The sequence below is a fragment of the Aspergillus caelatus genome (assembly GCF_009193585.1).
Source record: "Aspergillus caelatus strain CBS 763.97 unplaced genomic scaffold BDV27scaffold_116, whole genome shotgun sequence".
NCBI classification, from domain to species: domain Eukaryota; kingdom Fungi; phylum Ascomycota; class Eurotiomycetes; order Eurotiales; family Aspergillaceae; genus Aspergillus; species Aspergillus caelatus.
In genome coordinates, this window is record NW_022475379.1 from 55,989 (window position 1) to 71,836 (window position 15,848).

General features: G+C 49.9%; 5 protein-coding genes across 5 annotated transcripts; 4 read left to right on the forward strand and 1 right to left on the reverse strand.

Annotated features, from left to right (window-relative positions):
* The first annotated feature begins 479 nt into the window (after positions 1–479).
* BDV27DRAFT_130043 (uncharacterized protein) lies at positions 480–4,391 on the forward strand. The gene is made up of 2 exons (XM_032067344.1): positions 480–1,467; positions 1,554–4,391. The coding sequence occupies exons 1-2, from the start codon at positions 880–882 to the stop codon at positions 3,690–3,692; spliced, it is 2,727 nt and encodes a 908-aa protein (XP_031926424.1). The 5' UTR covers positions 480–879; the 3' UTR covers positions 3,693–4,391.
* Positions 4,392–8,556: 4,165 nt separating this feature from the next.
* BDV27DRAFT_7863 (uncharacterized protein) lies at positions 8,557–9,255 on the forward strand. The gene is made up of 2 exons (XM_032077590.1): positions 8,557–9,006; positions 9,075–9,255. The coding sequence occupies exons 1-2, from the start codon at positions 8,683–8,685 to the stop codon at positions 9,159–9,161; spliced, it is 411 nt and encodes a 136-aa protein (XP_031926425.1). The 5' UTR covers positions 8,557–8,682; the 3' UTR covers positions 9,162–9,255.
* On the forward strand, positions 9,200–11,234 carry BDV27DRAFT_7851 (putative pyridine nucleotide-disulfide oxidoreductase). Its single transcript, XM_032077585.1, has one exon. It carries the CDS (start codon positions 9,349–9,351, stop codon positions 11,026–11,028), a length of 1,680 nt encoding a protein of 559 aa, XP_031926426.1. The 5' UTR covers positions 9,200–9,348; the 3' UTR covers positions 11,029–11,234.
* Position 11,235: 1 nt separating this feature from the next.
* BDV27DRAFT_7850 (amidase family protein) lies at positions 11,236–13,296 on the reverse strand. The gene is made up of 2 exons (XM_032077584.1): positions 12,866–13,296; positions 11,236–12,813 (listed from the first exon to the last, which is right to left on the reverse strand). The coding sequence occupies exons 1-2, from the start codon at positions 13,177–13,179 to the stop codon at positions 11,355–11,357; spliced, it is 1,773 nt and encodes a 590-aa protein (XP_031926427.1). The 5' UTR covers positions 13,180–13,296; the 3' UTR covers positions 11,236–11,354.
* Positions 13,297–13,942: 646 nt separating this feature from the next.
* BDV27DRAFT_7847 (uncharacterized protein) lies at positions 13,943–15,591 on the forward strand. The gene is made up of 3 exons (XM_032077583.1): positions 13,943–14,413; positions 14,482–14,990; positions 15,046–15,591. Exons 1-3 carry the CDS (start codon positions 14,195–14,197, stop codon positions 15,503–15,505), a joined length of 1,188 nt encoding a protein of 395 aa, XP_031926428.1. The 5' UTR covers positions 13,943–14,194; the 3' UTR covers positions 15,506–15,591.
* The last annotated feature ends 257 nt before the right edge of the window (positions 15,592–15,848 follow it).

Below are 15,848 nucleotides of genomic sequence, written 5' to 3' on the forward strand. Positions count from 1 at the left end.
AAAAAAAAAAAAAAAAAAGGACCCGCTTATTAAAATTTACCAAAGGGTTGAACAAACAGTTCAAATACTCTGATAATAATAGAAACTGTAAGAGTGAATTCTCATAATCATATACACAGAGAGTATGTATATAACAAGAAGAATCAAAGGGGAAGAGGGACTGAGAATGTTCTGGGGTAAGGGAAATTCCAAACAAGTTTAAAGAAAAAAGAATTATTTTGTCTTTTTGTCTCTCTTCTCGGTTGTACATGTGTTTGATTCTTTACACCTTAATACCTCACTTTCCATGGTTCTCATTCGATCTCGAAAGTGAATTTTCTTACCCTTTCTCACCATTGATTATTTTTTCCTTTTTTCTGCCCATACCGTGGCTCCACCCATGGTTAAAAATACACCTAAAATCCGTATCCCAAACCCATTTCATAACAAAATCACATAATAATAAATAAACCACCATTATTTCTCCAGAGGAACTTTTTGGATCGTTTTGCTCTGTCAAGTCTCAGGGTGGCCCCCCCAATCCCCTTCTCTCAGTCATATTCCGTACCCCTTCCCAACCCTTGTCATCATAACTTTTCTCTCATCATTCTTCGGATCCCTCCTGCCGATCCATTCCTTTCGCTATCCAACCAACGAGGGAACATTCACCACCTGACTGATTCCCCGCTGGGAATTCTTTGCCTTAACACGACCCAGAGGGTTTTTCGCATGGTTGGTCTTCAGCAGCATTCCTTTTTACCTCACTGTTTCGTGACTGTGTTGCGCACCTTTTCCTTGATTGCGTGCGCCCTCCACTGGGTTTCGAGTTAAGCTGTCGAATCGTTCCTTGGACACACTGTCGCGCTTTCTTTCCTTTGTTCAAACCCAACAGCTGTAAAGATGCTGTCAGCTCCAGTGAAGTCGGCCAAGCGTATATCATCGCTTTTTTCCTTGGGGTCCAGCAAAGAGGCATCGATTCCCTCGTCGCCTGGGTCTCCCGGAGCCCCGAAGGCTTCCCCCGATCAACAGACTCAAGATGGACGTTATCGAAGCAGCTCGCGATCGGCTCGTTTAGCATCTAATCCAATTAGTGTTGACTATTCGGAATCCCGAACGCCTATATCGCCAGTCCCGAATGATAGCTTTGACTTGGATGCCCCTCTTCCGCCGCCCCCCTCACTTCTCGCCGTGAACCAGGATCTAGCCGGAAGCGCGCCCGGTTCGCCAGACTCGAGACCCCAAAGTAGAGGCCGCATAGCGAGTGGAAGCAGGCCTTCTAGCTCCGCGGGGCTCTTCGTGCCCGGAACTGGCCCTGATTCACGTCCCGGAACTCCTTCGAAGAGAAGGAGCTGGATTCCTGGACGGGTCCGGGCAAGCTCAGTAGACACTAGAACGGCACCCACGAGTCCTTCATTACCTAGCGCTTGGATTGCTGGGTTAGATCAAAAAATCCTATATGACCTGGAGCCTCTATCCAGAGGGGAACAGGTACGTAACAAGTTGTGGAATTTTGTACCCTCTTATGTCAACAAAATTTGGGGTGTTTAGAACTTACTAACCCCGGAATCCAATAGATTCCTGAACTGTGGAACGAGAATGGCGACACCTACGTCTATCTCTTCCCGCAGAATACAGGCAGACCCGCTTCCTTCAGAGTCGATTCGACCGTCTTTGCCGAATCGCCATCCCTGAATTTCCTCGCCCGGGGGACCGACCCCCGGACCCCAGGATCCATCGAACAGCAAACTCGCAATCTATCACTGGCATCCCCGGTCACGGGTCCTGCGTCACCGCCCCTGACTCCCCAAGACCGATTGCCGGACAATGACAATGACAATGACAACGACAGCACCGGTAGTAGGAGGATGGCCTTCGTGGAAGATGACGGGCAGGATGACATACAGGAACTTCATCTCTACCTGCCTATCCCCCTGAACAGCGATGTTTCTAGCCCTAGTAGCCGCATTTCACAAGAGGACACGGAAGCTCTGCTATTATTCCGTAATCTCTTTGCTTTCCTATTAGGACAGTCGCTAATTGCAACGCCTCGCTCCCCTTCGCTTTTCGCTATCTTTATGGATGTCGCCACACTACTCTCTCGATTCGAATTTACTAACTTCGACGGTTCCAACTTCGGCGAAACCGCAACCACGAGCTTCGGTAATTATTGTGACGAATTACACCTGGCAGATGTTCGCAAAAGCCGAGAGAAGACGATTGAAGCGATTGTTCTGGGAGAGCGTCTGCGCTTCTTCCCGCTGTATCTTGAAGGCTTCGTACATGGTGTAGGTAAATTGGATGAACTAAAGCAGCTGAGAAGTCCCAAGTTCGGTCTTATCAGCGCTGCAACCCAAAAGCGACTGGAAAGAGGCTTCATCGATTTGGATACGCGTCTTCGAGTTCTTTACGGCAAGCTCAATGACTTCGATTTCCCTTCTGCATTTGCCGGTGCTGCCAATTCGACCACGTCTGCCGAAAGCAAGGTGGTCCGCTTTAAAGCGTGGAGGGCAGCGTTCATGGATATGCGACGCCATACCATCCAGTATTACCGACAGAGATATGGCTCCTGGCCTCCTAAAGCGCGGTCTAAGAAAAACCAGTTTGAAGAGAACGGTCTTAATCGCCGGGTCTTGATGGAGCTATATAATGACTTCGCTAACCTCTACGATATGCTGGTTGACCGGTCTTCCCTCACTACCCGAACTGTAGATATGGGTGCCGAGGAGGTAGCAGAAGCCGATGACCTCAACACAATGACAAACAGGGCACTCCGGCAGGTCTTGAGCGAGTATGATAGAAGCACACCGCCCGTCCAGCCTCCGATTCCTTTCGATATCCCGCAGTTCCCCTCTCTGCAACCGCTACAGCGCAAGCCTATGGATGCCAAGAAGGAGGCCAAAAAGAACGCAAAAAAGCTCAAGGATGCTGATATCAATGCTGTCCTGATGGGCTCCTACACCCGTGAGAGTCTCAAGCCGACGCCATTCATCGAGTCATTTATGCAATTTGAGCGGCGGTGTGGCCATGGGAAGACCATCAACGACCTTATAGATCTTCGATGTGGCCAATGGATTTTCCTGTACTGTGTCATCCAGTCCCTTCCCCTGCTCGTGGTGGATGTGCAGGATGTCAAGTACACTGATGGAGTCGAGTACTTCTGTTGTATCGCCCCTCGGGGTGGTGCTCCTTGGATTCAGAATGATGGTAAAGTGGCACGGAGTTGGTTTGGCGTGGCAGGCGGGGCCGGTGTCGTCAGTCTCCCGTCTGATGTAGTCATCAATGGCGTGGAGGGCATCTATCGGCGTAGTCACTGCTGGCAGGTTGCTGAGCAATGGGCGGAGAAGGATGCCATTTTGGCTCCCCCGACGGTTGAGGATCCTTATGACAACGAGTCGTCGCTGTCTTCGCCCTACCAGGCCCAGCAATCGTCTGCAGGTTCGTCGGCAGAACATCAACAGCAACAACCCACCCCCCTCCTGGCCCCAGGAGGTAATGGCCTCACGCCTCCCCCAGTTATCCCCCGGACAAACTCTCCAGCCTTGAGAAGCCGAGCGGAACATCGACACTCAATCTACCCAGGTCTAGAAGCACTTCCGCTACCAGCTGGCGTTGCCCCGATTGACCCACCTGCCAGGCCCATCAGCAGGTTCAATCCCAACATGAGTTTTGATGACATTTTGAAACAGGTCCCAAACCAGAAAGGGAAGAAATAAAGACTATGAACTAGTGTGTACAATGTCTGGTTGAAGCCCTTTTCATGACAGGGACACGGGTTCTACTTTTTTCTCTTTCTTTTTCCTCCCTCCCCCTTTCTCCCTCTTTCCTCTTACCTCAAAATTTCTTCTCCTTTCTTCCTCTTCTCACATCAAGGCCACGGATCTTTTTTCCCTTTATCTTGCATTATTAACTGCGTGCCTTTTCAGCTTTCGTGTCTTTTCCTCGACGCCATCGGCTCTTAATACTTCATCCTCTTCCCCCTCTTGTTCGTATTTAACGTCGGTTATTGACCATTATGGGCGCACATAAATCTATTTGGACCACAAGGCTGGAATGGCGTAATTACAAATCTATCTGACTCCCAGGCCTGGAATTGAAAGAGAAGATGGGTGCTTCACTTTGACTATAGCGTGCATTAAACAGAATGGCAAGATTGCCATGGTTTCGAAGATCTCTGTCTTAGCACTGCGTTCCTTCACCATGCAAGCATATAAACCTTTCTTCTCTTCTCTTTGTTTACGTTCCTTTTTTTTTTTTTTTTATTTCTCCCTTTTTCTCCTTGGCGAATTCCCTTGGAATTCTTCTCTCGACCTGAAGACGGTCTGATTTGATGTTATTTACTATGAGCCTGATAGAGATAATGGTCCGTGTTGGACTGGTAATATAATAAACCCCTCCTTTTTTTGGGCATTATACAAAATCTTTCTCTTTCTCTCTCCCTCTTTCCCCTCCCTCTTTCTTTTTTTCTTTTTTTTTTTCTTTTGGAAGGGGGGCGGGGGGCTTTTGTAACTCCCAAAAATTTAACTATTACCTTCAATACTCTAATTTACTATATCTTTTAATAGAGGATCACGGTGTTCGCTGATCCCTTCTCGCTGAGGTTATCTACACGAGATTATTCCTAGCCATTTTATGTAAATTCTTACGATACAGAGAAGTACTACTGCTAATTTGCCGATCGAAAGTCGCCTCCTCGCCAAACAGGATATCTGTCAGCGACCGGCGCTAAACCAGCCACTTCGTTTAGTGCGGAACGGCGGCTGTTGAGGGCGAGAGCACAGCAACAGCTGTAAGTAAAGGAAAATGACGCACATCTTGTCCCATGCATCGATTTGTCAAGGACAACTAAACATAACGCAGGTATCTAGGCGGCGAAAGAGGGTGGGGGGAATAAGAAATGAGAAGGAAAAATGGGAATCGCTCAGACCCGGGCAGAATAGTGGCCGTTATCGCGGATCGGCCTCAAAACCTGCAGCTAAATGAATTACCTCATGTCCGGGCCAATGCTTAAATGATCGACTTCGTATTGGTTTTCTGTGTGGTAATTACGCTAAAAACACAATTTCCCGCAATTTTTGCGGTCAGAATCGCCATTTTCTCCGCTTCAGCTTCGATGCGCGTTCACTCGCGTCCAAAGCTGCACCGATCGATGGAATGCGGTAGCGGCACCCGCCCAAAGCCTTGACCATGTCCAGGTCACGATCTAGCATTGCGAGTGACGGCAGTGATCGCTTGGAACCGCGTTTATTACGAGCGGTCGAAAATGACAGTGTCGAGGCGCTGAGGCACATTATCGAGTTGGCCCATGAGAATGGCCAGTACAGCGACAACTTTCTGCGAGTTGGGCTTATGCGAAGCTGCGAGCGCGGATGCATTGCCGCAACGCAGTATTTGCTGGACTTATTATGTGTGAATCTGAAGGATGGAAATGATCGACCCTCTCCACTCGCCGCGAATAATCGTCCATCACCGCTATTACGCGCCGTTGAGCGGAATCACGTCCGAATAGTGCAGCTGCTGCTTGATTATGGCGCGCCTCTAGAGACAACGGATAAGGATGGTCGGACGGCGTTGATGACAGCTGCCTGGAAGAACCATTGGCATGTGCTGCAAATCCTAATCGCACGAGACGCAAACGCCAACGCGAAAGATCACAGGAAGAGGAATGTGCTGCATAACCTGGCAGCGGATAAGCACTGCAACTGGGGTGAAGATGTGATCGCACTTTTGTTGAAGACAGCTTGCGAGATCGATGGTGAAGCCGGCCAGGATGAGTTGGGTCGGACTCCACTGCACTGGGCCTGCGCGACGGGGAAGTTGCGCTTCGCAGAGTTGCTTTTGACAAGACCACATGGGCCGATTGCAAACGTGAATGCGGTTGAGTTCAGAAATAAAAGTGCGCTCCATATCGCAATCGCTCACGATTGGGACGATATTGTGCATCTTCTACTCCGACACGGCGCAGATATTGACTCCAGAAGTGATGGCGGCTGGACTCCGCTGCATAATGCGTGTGATAAGGGCGCTAAGGAGATTGTGCGCATTCTGTTGCGCGCTGGGGCCAAGATCAACAGCCAACTTTTGAATGGTGTCACACCACTGCATCTGGCAGCCCAGGCAGGACACACCGAGGTCGTCCAATGTCTCCTGGAGCATCCGGATTTGAAGCGGAGGATCCGTGATAACTTTGGCTGCACGCCATTCTTGCGAGCAGCACAGTTCAAGCGCAAAGATATTGTGTTGCTTCTTGCACCATACAATAATGTAGATGCACTTTCGCCGGATGCGCGGGGCGCTTGCGAAGGTTTCGAGGCGACAGTTGTCGACTTTGGAAACTTTCGCAACGAGAATAGAGTGAGAAAAACGTCAGTTTATAACTTATTATACGGGCGAGACCCCGAGAATCCACACAAACAAGCTTTTACTACTGTTCCCACGAATAGTAAAGTTACCGACTTCAGGTGGATTCATCTTCCCGCAAACAACATGGCTTGGGTCGAGGGGCTCCTCACCAAGAATTTCATCGAGGAGGGCGCGCACGACATCGATAGCTTCAAGGGCCTTGAGAGGTCGTTCCACTACCAACATCGAGGTCAAAGAACGCATTCTCACTTTATGCGACCAATGTGTCAACGCACGCAACGCAAGCAACGGTTTCAAGGAGAAAATGAAGAAAGCCCAGATCAGAACTTGGAGGTTGAGAACAAGCTCCCTCAGATTGTCATAAATGGGCGTCTCCAAGAGCCACCGAAAAGTTCGGCAAATGGCGGTAGCAACAAAGCAAAAAAGCAGAAGACACAAGGAGGAAAGTCAGAACGGGCCGACTCTGACGATACCTCGAATAGCTCGCACGGGAAAAAAGCGAAGAACAACCCTAAACGCGGTAAATCGAAGGGTGAATTGGTGCATAAGTCTAAGAATGACGAGCAACTTCGACATCCACTTTCTCTCTGCAAAGACAACGGACATTCTACCACCAGCAATGTGTGCGTGTTCATGCCATATCTTCACTTCGAAACGGCTGAAAGGAGACTGAAAATGCAAGAAGCAATACAACGAGCTGAGACGCTTAATCTTCAACCTGGACTCTCTCGCTCCCCTACACGAGATGAGATGCTTATCCGCGCACACCTGGCATCTTCCACGGCTTCGCTTCATGTCCGACGAACACTGGACCAGTTTTTCTACCCTAATATAGATACACAGACCCGAGATCAAGACCAGGTTGTGTATCGCTATCAGACCGAGGGGCAAGGACGCGAGCGATACGGAACGGAACCCAAGATTTTCATGGTGGATCAACTGTGGATGTGGATCATGGGAACGGATCTGATCGTCACCTGTTTCGCACAACGATGGGAACAACCAAAAAATGACCCGCTAAACGTTCTAGACGGTATCATCGAGGACATAAACTCTAAGACTCAAGAACCAGTTCGTTCCGTATATGATTTGGCCAGCATCATCACTAATCGTTGTTCGGGTGTCTTTGACCGCCACCGTATGGGTGACGACGAGTACCAGTTCTTGGACATGTTTGAGTCCTCAATTGGCATCGCAACAGACCGCGAGACAGTGCTTTTTAATCGGTTTAACCGCGCATCAGCCCAGGCCTCGGACTGGCTCAAGAACCATCGCAAGTTGAGTCGTTTTGCTCGGAACTCGCGGTCGAAAAAGGATACCACCAACCGTGACGGCGATAAACAGTTTGAAGAAGACGAAGATGAAGTACCCCTATTCGTGGATAATCTCCTCGATATCGGGCAGGAGATCGACCTTCTCGCTGAGGCTAAGGATATCCGTGACGAACTCAATATGATTCGCACAGTTCTACAATACCAGCAGGATGTCCTACTTGACTTCCAAGACGTCATCCTTGGGATTTACCAAGTACAGCATCGATCACAGTACGACATCAAGAGACGATTCAAGGAACAGCAGCGCACGATCGATATGCACCTTAAGGACATCGAGCGGATGGACAAGCAAGCAGAGCGTATATATTCATCCATCACGGATTTGCTAGATCTAAAGCAGAAGCACGCAAACGCTTTTGAGGCCCGATTCGCTCGCGACCAAGCTGCTGGCACAACCCGCCAGGGTAAGATTATGATGGTGTTTACTATCGTAACAACTGTCTTTCTGCCCCTGTCATTCATCGCAACCTTTTTTACGATGAATCTCGAAGAGTTTCCCCACAGCGCAGACGGATCGGAGCAACTCCCACTCTCATACGTCGCAGAATACACATTTGGCATTGGGGTTGCCATTTCTATCCCACTTATTCTCCTTGCCCTAACTGTAGATGATATCGGCGATGGATGTCAGGAAGCCATCCGGCGGACCCGCCGGTGGATGTTTCATAGAAAGAAGAAACCTTGTGGGCGGTCCGCGATCGAAGAGCCAAGGCCGAAAACAGCATTAGGATTGGACAAGGTCCTTAGTGGGACAAAGTCCCGGAGAAGTGTTGATACAGAATTGGCTGGAAGCTTGCTACCTATCTCTTCTAGAGAAACCGTTCGTTCTTTGGGTAAAAGAAGCATACTTTTGAGGCGGGACGAGGTACTTTGATGATTTTATGAAAGACAGAGATATGATGTATATTATGAAATTAGTCCATACTTCCTGTATTGATGCCCCATCACATGACAGTTACTTCCTTCCCTCAACTTCTTGTCTCTATGCCTTCCGTCTATCTTATCTCACATGCCCTCCCACTCACACTTCGGAGTTCTGCAGTCTTATCGCCCAAATTCGCATGTGGATCCGGATGTCCGACATCAGGGACTCGGGATCTCGACGATCCGCACCCGTCGGGTTCCGCGGGGATCTCGATTCCCTCCCGATCAGGTCCACAGTACAGATATCTGCTGGAGGAATTCTTCACGAATATTTGGTTCCACCAGAGAAGCTTATTCCTTTCTAGGAGGCTGTGTGCAATGCCTAGATCTCCCGAAACCTCCCAGATTTATGCTAGCACGTGTGTTGTTGCGGAGCTCCCTCGGGGGGACTCGGGCGCAGAAGCTCTCCGTGAGTCAGTCACCCCTTCCTTTCCTCGCCGGTGGATCAATTGACTACCTCCGGTGAGATGGAAGCAGGATAGAAGCCTCGAAATCTGGCGGAGTCGTGAAGTTATCGTCGTTGAAGTGGACATTGATGTACTCCGATTCATTCCACCGCCTTAACTTTTGTTTCCATGCGCCGAGGAGATGAGGTCATCATGTGTTCAGAACCAGAGACTCGCTGTCGTTTTGCTTTGTCAATCCATTCGGTCGTTGAACCTTAAACAACTACATAATAAGCTCCTCGATCGAAATGTCAGTGTCTGCAACTTCACTTGGAGAGGCTGGTTCTTAAATCTGTATATTGGAGATGAAGTCGGTGTTTGTGAATAGCCCCGTCCGTCTCGGACGGATATCACGGTCTTTGCTATCAAGTACATACCGAGTGAGGCACTCGAAATTTTTACAGTGTACACGATGCCTGGCCACGCAGGTTGATCATTCGGCTGCAATTCCTGAATCCGACAGTAGGAAGGAAAGAGTAGTCATTCTTGGATCCGGTTGGGGAGGGTATACCCTCTCCCGAAAATTGTCGCCAAAGTCGTTCGCGCCGGTCGTTATCTCCCCCCGTTCATACTTTGTCTTTACCCCGCTTCTGACTGACGCTGCTGGCGGGTCGCTGGATTTCTCAAACATCGTGGAGCCAGTTCGGGATCCTCACGCTAAGGTCGATTTCATCCAGGCTGCTGCACGAGCTGTCAACCTGGAAAAGAAGACTGTTCTTTGTGAGTCAACCGTGGTCACGAGCGGCGTTACCGAGACGCCGCGGACACACGAGCATGAAAGGGAGTCTGAAGAAGGCCCGGAGACCACCTCAATGAGACCCATGAAAGAGGCACGCAGGTGGGAGAAGGGAGATTTCTTCGAGGTTCCCTATGACAAACTAGTCATCTCCGTTGGTGCAGTCAGCAAAACTTTCAATACCCCCGGAGTGAGGCATAATGCCATGTTCTTCAAGGATATCGGTGACGCGCGACGCGTGAGACGTCGAGTACGAGAATGCTTCGAGCTGGCGGTGCTACCGACCACGACTCCAGAGATGCGGAAATGGCTGCTACATTTCGCTATTGTTGGTGCTGGGCCGACAGGAACTGAGCTGGCGGCATCCCTCCGTGACTTCATTTACAAGGATATGACGATACTATATCCTGCCCTGAAAGATCTTCCCCGCATCACCCTTTACGATGTAGCACCGAAGGTGCTATCTATGTTCGACGAGTCCCTATCAAAGTACGCCATGGAGACCATGAAGAAAGAAGGCATCGACATCAAGACCTCGCACCACGTAGAAGGACTTCGCTGGGGTGAGCCAGGAGCGGAGCCTCCCTACGAAATGGACCCCAAACGCTGCCTCACAGTCACAACCAAAGAAGAAGGCGAAGTAGGCATCGGAATGTGCGTTTGGGTAACCGGAAACGCAATGAACAAGTTCGTCAACAAAGCTCTCCAGGACGTGGAAACATTCCCCACCGCATCAGCCCTGTTGAAAGACGGCACTCAACCTCCCCCAGAACTCATAAAAGACACATCATGGCACATCAAAAAGGCACCCAAAGTGGGCGCCCTCCTCGTTGACGGACAACTCCGCGTCCAACTAGAAAATGCCAACGGCGAAACCGCCGTCCTCCAAGACGTCTTCGCTCTCGGTGATAACGCTATGCCGGAAACCGGTGCACCGCCCGCGACAGCGCAGGCTACGACCCAGGAAGCGAAGTGGCTCGCTACCAGACTGAACAAAGGCGATCTTCAGAGATCCCAACCGTTCTCCTTTCATAATATGGGCACCCTGGCGTATATTGGAGATGCCAATGCGTTGATGCAGTTTCCTACCGATGATGATAAACCGCCTAAGTATTTGACGGGACGGATGGCATGGTTTGTGTGGAATTCGGCGTATTTAACTATGAGTATGAGTTGGAGGAATAAGTTGCGGATTGCGTTTCGGTGGTTATTGAACAATATCTTTGGGAGAGATGTGTCGAGGTACTAACTAGCCTTGGAAGCCTTCCGTTAGAGATTTGAGAGGGATAGATTTCTCTACTTTGTTTTCTAGAAATACATCCATGGGTATATGAGAGGCTGAACCCTTGAAGCTTACCTACTACACTGCCGTGGCGTCGGAGTGTTACTTATATGTTGATCACTGGGCTTACAGTTTGAATATCTAGACAAAGAAAAAGTATCACAATAAAGCAAATAAGATGTATTAAGACATACATAATCTATGAGAAATCTAACTAGGTATTATAGGATGTGTATCTTCTAGTAATGTAGATATAATGGTGTTCCCATCCGGCACTCAAACTCTTAGTCTATTTACATAATAACGGGAAGGTTGCGAGTCAAATAGCCACGCCACTCAGGAAGAGAGCGCTGGTACTTGGTTCCAGTTGACTTCTGCAGATCCTCAATGGCACTAGCGTACTTGATCAAGGTAGGCTCCGAGAAAGCCGTGTTCATGATAGCCAGTCCGAAAGGCATGCCGGACTCCTTGCCGACGCCAGCCGGAACGGTAATCACGGGGTACCCAGCCTGGGCGGCGATCTGGATGCTTTGCGCAACATCCGGAGGCACGAGGAGGCCGTCTAGGGTTCCGTTCTTGTACTTCAGGGCGGCATCGATTCCTTCCTCGCGGGTGGTGCGCTGGCAGAATCCGAGAGCCTGGTAGTAGGTCTCATCCATGATACCCTTGCTTTCGAGGGATGCGATCAGACCGTCCTGGCCGGAACCGAACGCGGGGTGGATGCTTGCGTACCCACCTTCGGAGCCGTAGTTGTCGAGATAGTACTGGACGAGGTCTTCGACAGACCTGACCATGGTGTTCTCGACCTCGGACAGATAGTCCTTGAGGTTGTTGTAGAAGTCGACCTTGATGTAGCTGTATTCGGATTCGTTGGCATATCCGCGAGTCGAGCCATAGTCCCAGTTGAAGCCGTCGGGGGAGACGATGGTCTTGTAGTGGGGCAGTTCAGTGCCGTTGATCACGGTGGCACCAGCCTGCTTAATCAGGTCGACCAGCTCAAGGAGCTGAGAGATTTGATCCTCGTCACCAAGGGCCCAGAAGGACTTCCAGGGGATACCGAATGTGGCGCCCTTGAGGGCGGTCCTGTTGGTGAGGAACTGCGCGTAACCGCCCTCAGGGGTCTTTCCCTTTTGGGCGAGTGTGTAGTTATCGCGAGTATCGATGCCATAGATGGCGTCAAGGGCATAGACTGCGTCGCGCACTGTCTTGCCAAAAGTACCAACAGTATCCTGGTGCAGAGATTCGGGAATGACGCCAGCACGGGAGGTCAAACCGACAGTAGGCTTGATGCCGACGACCGAGTTTCTCTGAGCGGGGTTGATGACACTGCCATCGGTTTCCGTTCCCAGGGCGAAGGGAATCAGATTGGCACCAACGCCGACACCGGACCCGGAGCTGCTGCCACCAGGGTTGACAGTGAGGTTGTATGCGCTGCGGCATTGGCCTCCACGGGCCGAAAATCCCTCGGAGTAGTTGTTGGAACGCATGTCAGCCCACTCGCTCAGGGCAGCCTTACCTAGGAGGAGAGCACCGGCTTTACGAAGGCCGAGAACAACATGGGAGTCACGAGGCACGACGGATCCCAGAAGCGCCCAGCTGCCCGCAGTGGTTTCCAAACGATCCTTGCTAGCGATGTTATCCTTGACAATGAACGGGATGCCGTGGAGCGGGCCGCGGGTCTTTCCCTGCGCGCGTTCCTCATCAAGGGCTTTCGCTATCTTAAAAGCATCCGGGTTGACTTGCAAGATCGCACTGGCCGTGACGTCAGCGGGAACACATTAAATACACGTAGAGGAAAACCTACTTCAAATAAGGCTGGGTCTGGTAAATGCGCTCCAGATAGCATTGCACGAGGTCAACGCTGGTCAGATTTCCAGCCCCAAGTTGCTCCTGGATGGCGTCGATGCTGGCTTCCTCTAGCTTGAAGCCATTGCACAAACGCATGGGGAAGAGTGAGGCTCCATTGACGCCCAAGGTAGGGAAATCATATTCGTAGGGGTTTGTCACAATCTGAGAGGCGACCAAACTATCGTCATTGGCCGGCTCGGTGCTGGCGGCAACAGAGTTTGCCAACACAAGGCCGGTGGTCAAAAGTCGACCGAACACTTTCGAGACCATGATGGTTGCGCCGAGATGGAAAACTGGTGTTTGGTAGGAACAACCACCTTAAACGGGGGAAGATCGACCTTTTTGATCAGGGGTCGATCCCACGCGAGGGGCTAAGCAATGTAGGGGGCGGAGCGTTTTTTGGTTTGTTCCGGAACTCCACGTTCATATACTCATCTGAGAAGGTCGTCGTGGACATTGACAAATTAGTTCCACCTTTGCAAGTAATAGTTTGATACTGGCAGCGATGAGAGCGAACCAGAGCAGAGACACAAGCGGCACTAAAAATCACCGAACCAGTGTGGAAAATTCCCCACTCTTGGATCGGGGTGGTGGTGGTGGAACCTGGTTATTGTTTTTGCGACGTTTACAATGCCGTTTTGAGATGGATCTCGATCTGATCAAATCGGGCTAGTCGGTCATGTGTCTGCCAATACCGTGATCCTGTAACTTTAGGCGTTCAGATCGTATTTTGGGTTCATCCTGCAGGTCAGCGAAAACAGCTATCGTCGGACTTGAATGAGATTAACTTCAGGGGAAGAAAAGAGACGAACGTCGTTGGTCTCCTTATCTCCACTGCAGAAATTTTCAATGCAACGTCAGTATTCTTTCATAATCCATTATATGAAAGAACTAAAGTTAATTAGCAATCAGATTATTCGCTAAACTAGGCAACGCCTCCACCATCAGCCCATACAATGCGCCTCTACCGACTGTCAAGCCTACGGCTTCGGTACTCTGCGGATCTCACTCGATGTCACTCGGTATCCACCGCAACCAGACTTTCAGGCGCATCGCTGGAGCTGATTTGACGAATGGTCCATTACTGGGCAATGCGAGCCATTCTCAGAACGTGGTTAAAGTTCTGTAACGGAGTCAATTTTTTTCTTATTAGTGTTTGTGTTCTTTATTCATCATGAAACAACTGTGTCTGCCTTTGTTGGAGGGACACGGCACGCCTGCCTTTAAGATGGCACGCACGTCCCGCTGAGTGAGGCCCAATCCTGCCTTCTGTGGATCGTTCTCCATGGGCATTCCCGATGACATTCTCCTCGCGGATGCCGCGGGGAGGATCCCTTCTGGGATGTCGCTCGAGTATCTCGCTGAGTCGCGCGATCGCCCGGCCATTGTGGCCATCATATTCCTGGTGTGCTTCACCGGGGCGATCATGATAGTGCGTCTCTACGCACGGATATGGCTTGTCAAGAAACTCGGCCTCGACGATGCTCTGGCCATTCTCACTATGGTATGATTACCCAGGACAAATCCTCAGATACGACGATGGAATTCGAATTGACGTTAGTCCCGAAATAGATGATCTACATCTCTTTTGTCGTTCTATCCCTCGTTTTGATTGATTTGGGAAGTGGTCGTCATATGGATTACATCCAGTATGTCCTGGCGATGCCCACGGTGCGTCAGACTGAGGTTCTGGATTTCGTTGCACACGTTCTCTACACCACTGCTCTGTTCTTTTGTCGACTATCGGGTTTGGCTTTCTATCACCGCCTGGCTGCACGCTCCAGCAAACTACACCTCGCCATCAAGATTGCAGCCGGCTTCCTATTCGCCGCGTATCTTCCCCAGCTGTTTCTATTAATATTCCACTGTCGACCTGTAACCGGACTATGGCCTTACCCCTGGCAGGAAGAACCGATCAGCTACAACTGTCTAACTTGGGGTCTGGTCTATTCGGTCAACTCCGGTGTTTCATTGACCTGCGATGTGCTCATGTTTATCATCCCGACCATCCTTATCAAGGAACTCCACGTCTCGTTCAAGAGGAAGGCCCAACTCTCTATCGTTATGTTTCCAGGTGTCCTGTAAGGTTTATCGATTCCCGTCATATCCCCACCAGATCTAACAAGAGTGCAACAGTGTCATTGTCATTTCCGCCGTCCGCGTTTACTTTGTCGCCGTGGGCCAATGGGCTGATGACGGTAGTTGGGCCTACAACCCCATGATGGCCATTGAGAATGCTGAGATTGCAGGCACCTTGATTGCGCTGTCTGTGCCGGCTTTGAAGCCAGTCTTTGGGAACATATTTACTCATCTGACTGAGTACACGCTTTCGACACGCAACCGGTCTAATATGAAAAGCCAATCGAAGCCTACATCGGGTTTAAGGTCTAGGGCTAGAGACAGTAAGCGCCTGTTATCTTGGTCCAAGCACGGTTATGAAGACTACGAGATGATGGGTTCGGAGACTAATATCCCCCCAAGTGGCCCGGTACAGTCGTCGGAAGCAGGTAGCCCGGGGGGTAAAAGCATCGGAGTGACCACCGAAGTCTCGATATTCCATGGACAACAGGAGGCGGATCAGAGACATATTGTGTAAAGAAAGTAATACATACTGTACGACACTGCGAGCTATTCTTGGACATAGATTACACAGAATTAACACTTCAGTTTCTCTTCGTCACACTTTCGGTCTTGTTTCCTTTTTCGTAATACCTCGGCAGTAAGATAGTCCTACGTATGAGTGATTTGTGACTATTCGAAGTAGTATAGAGAGAAAAATATAGAAAAATAAATAAATAAAATTAAAATATTCAACAAAGTTTTCCAAATCGATAGTGTATCCAAAACATCGTCGGGATACATAATTTAGACGTTCGTTAGAGAATTCCAGAAAAACGCGCACGCCTATTAATAGGCAAAAGCCAAAATATGCCCTAACA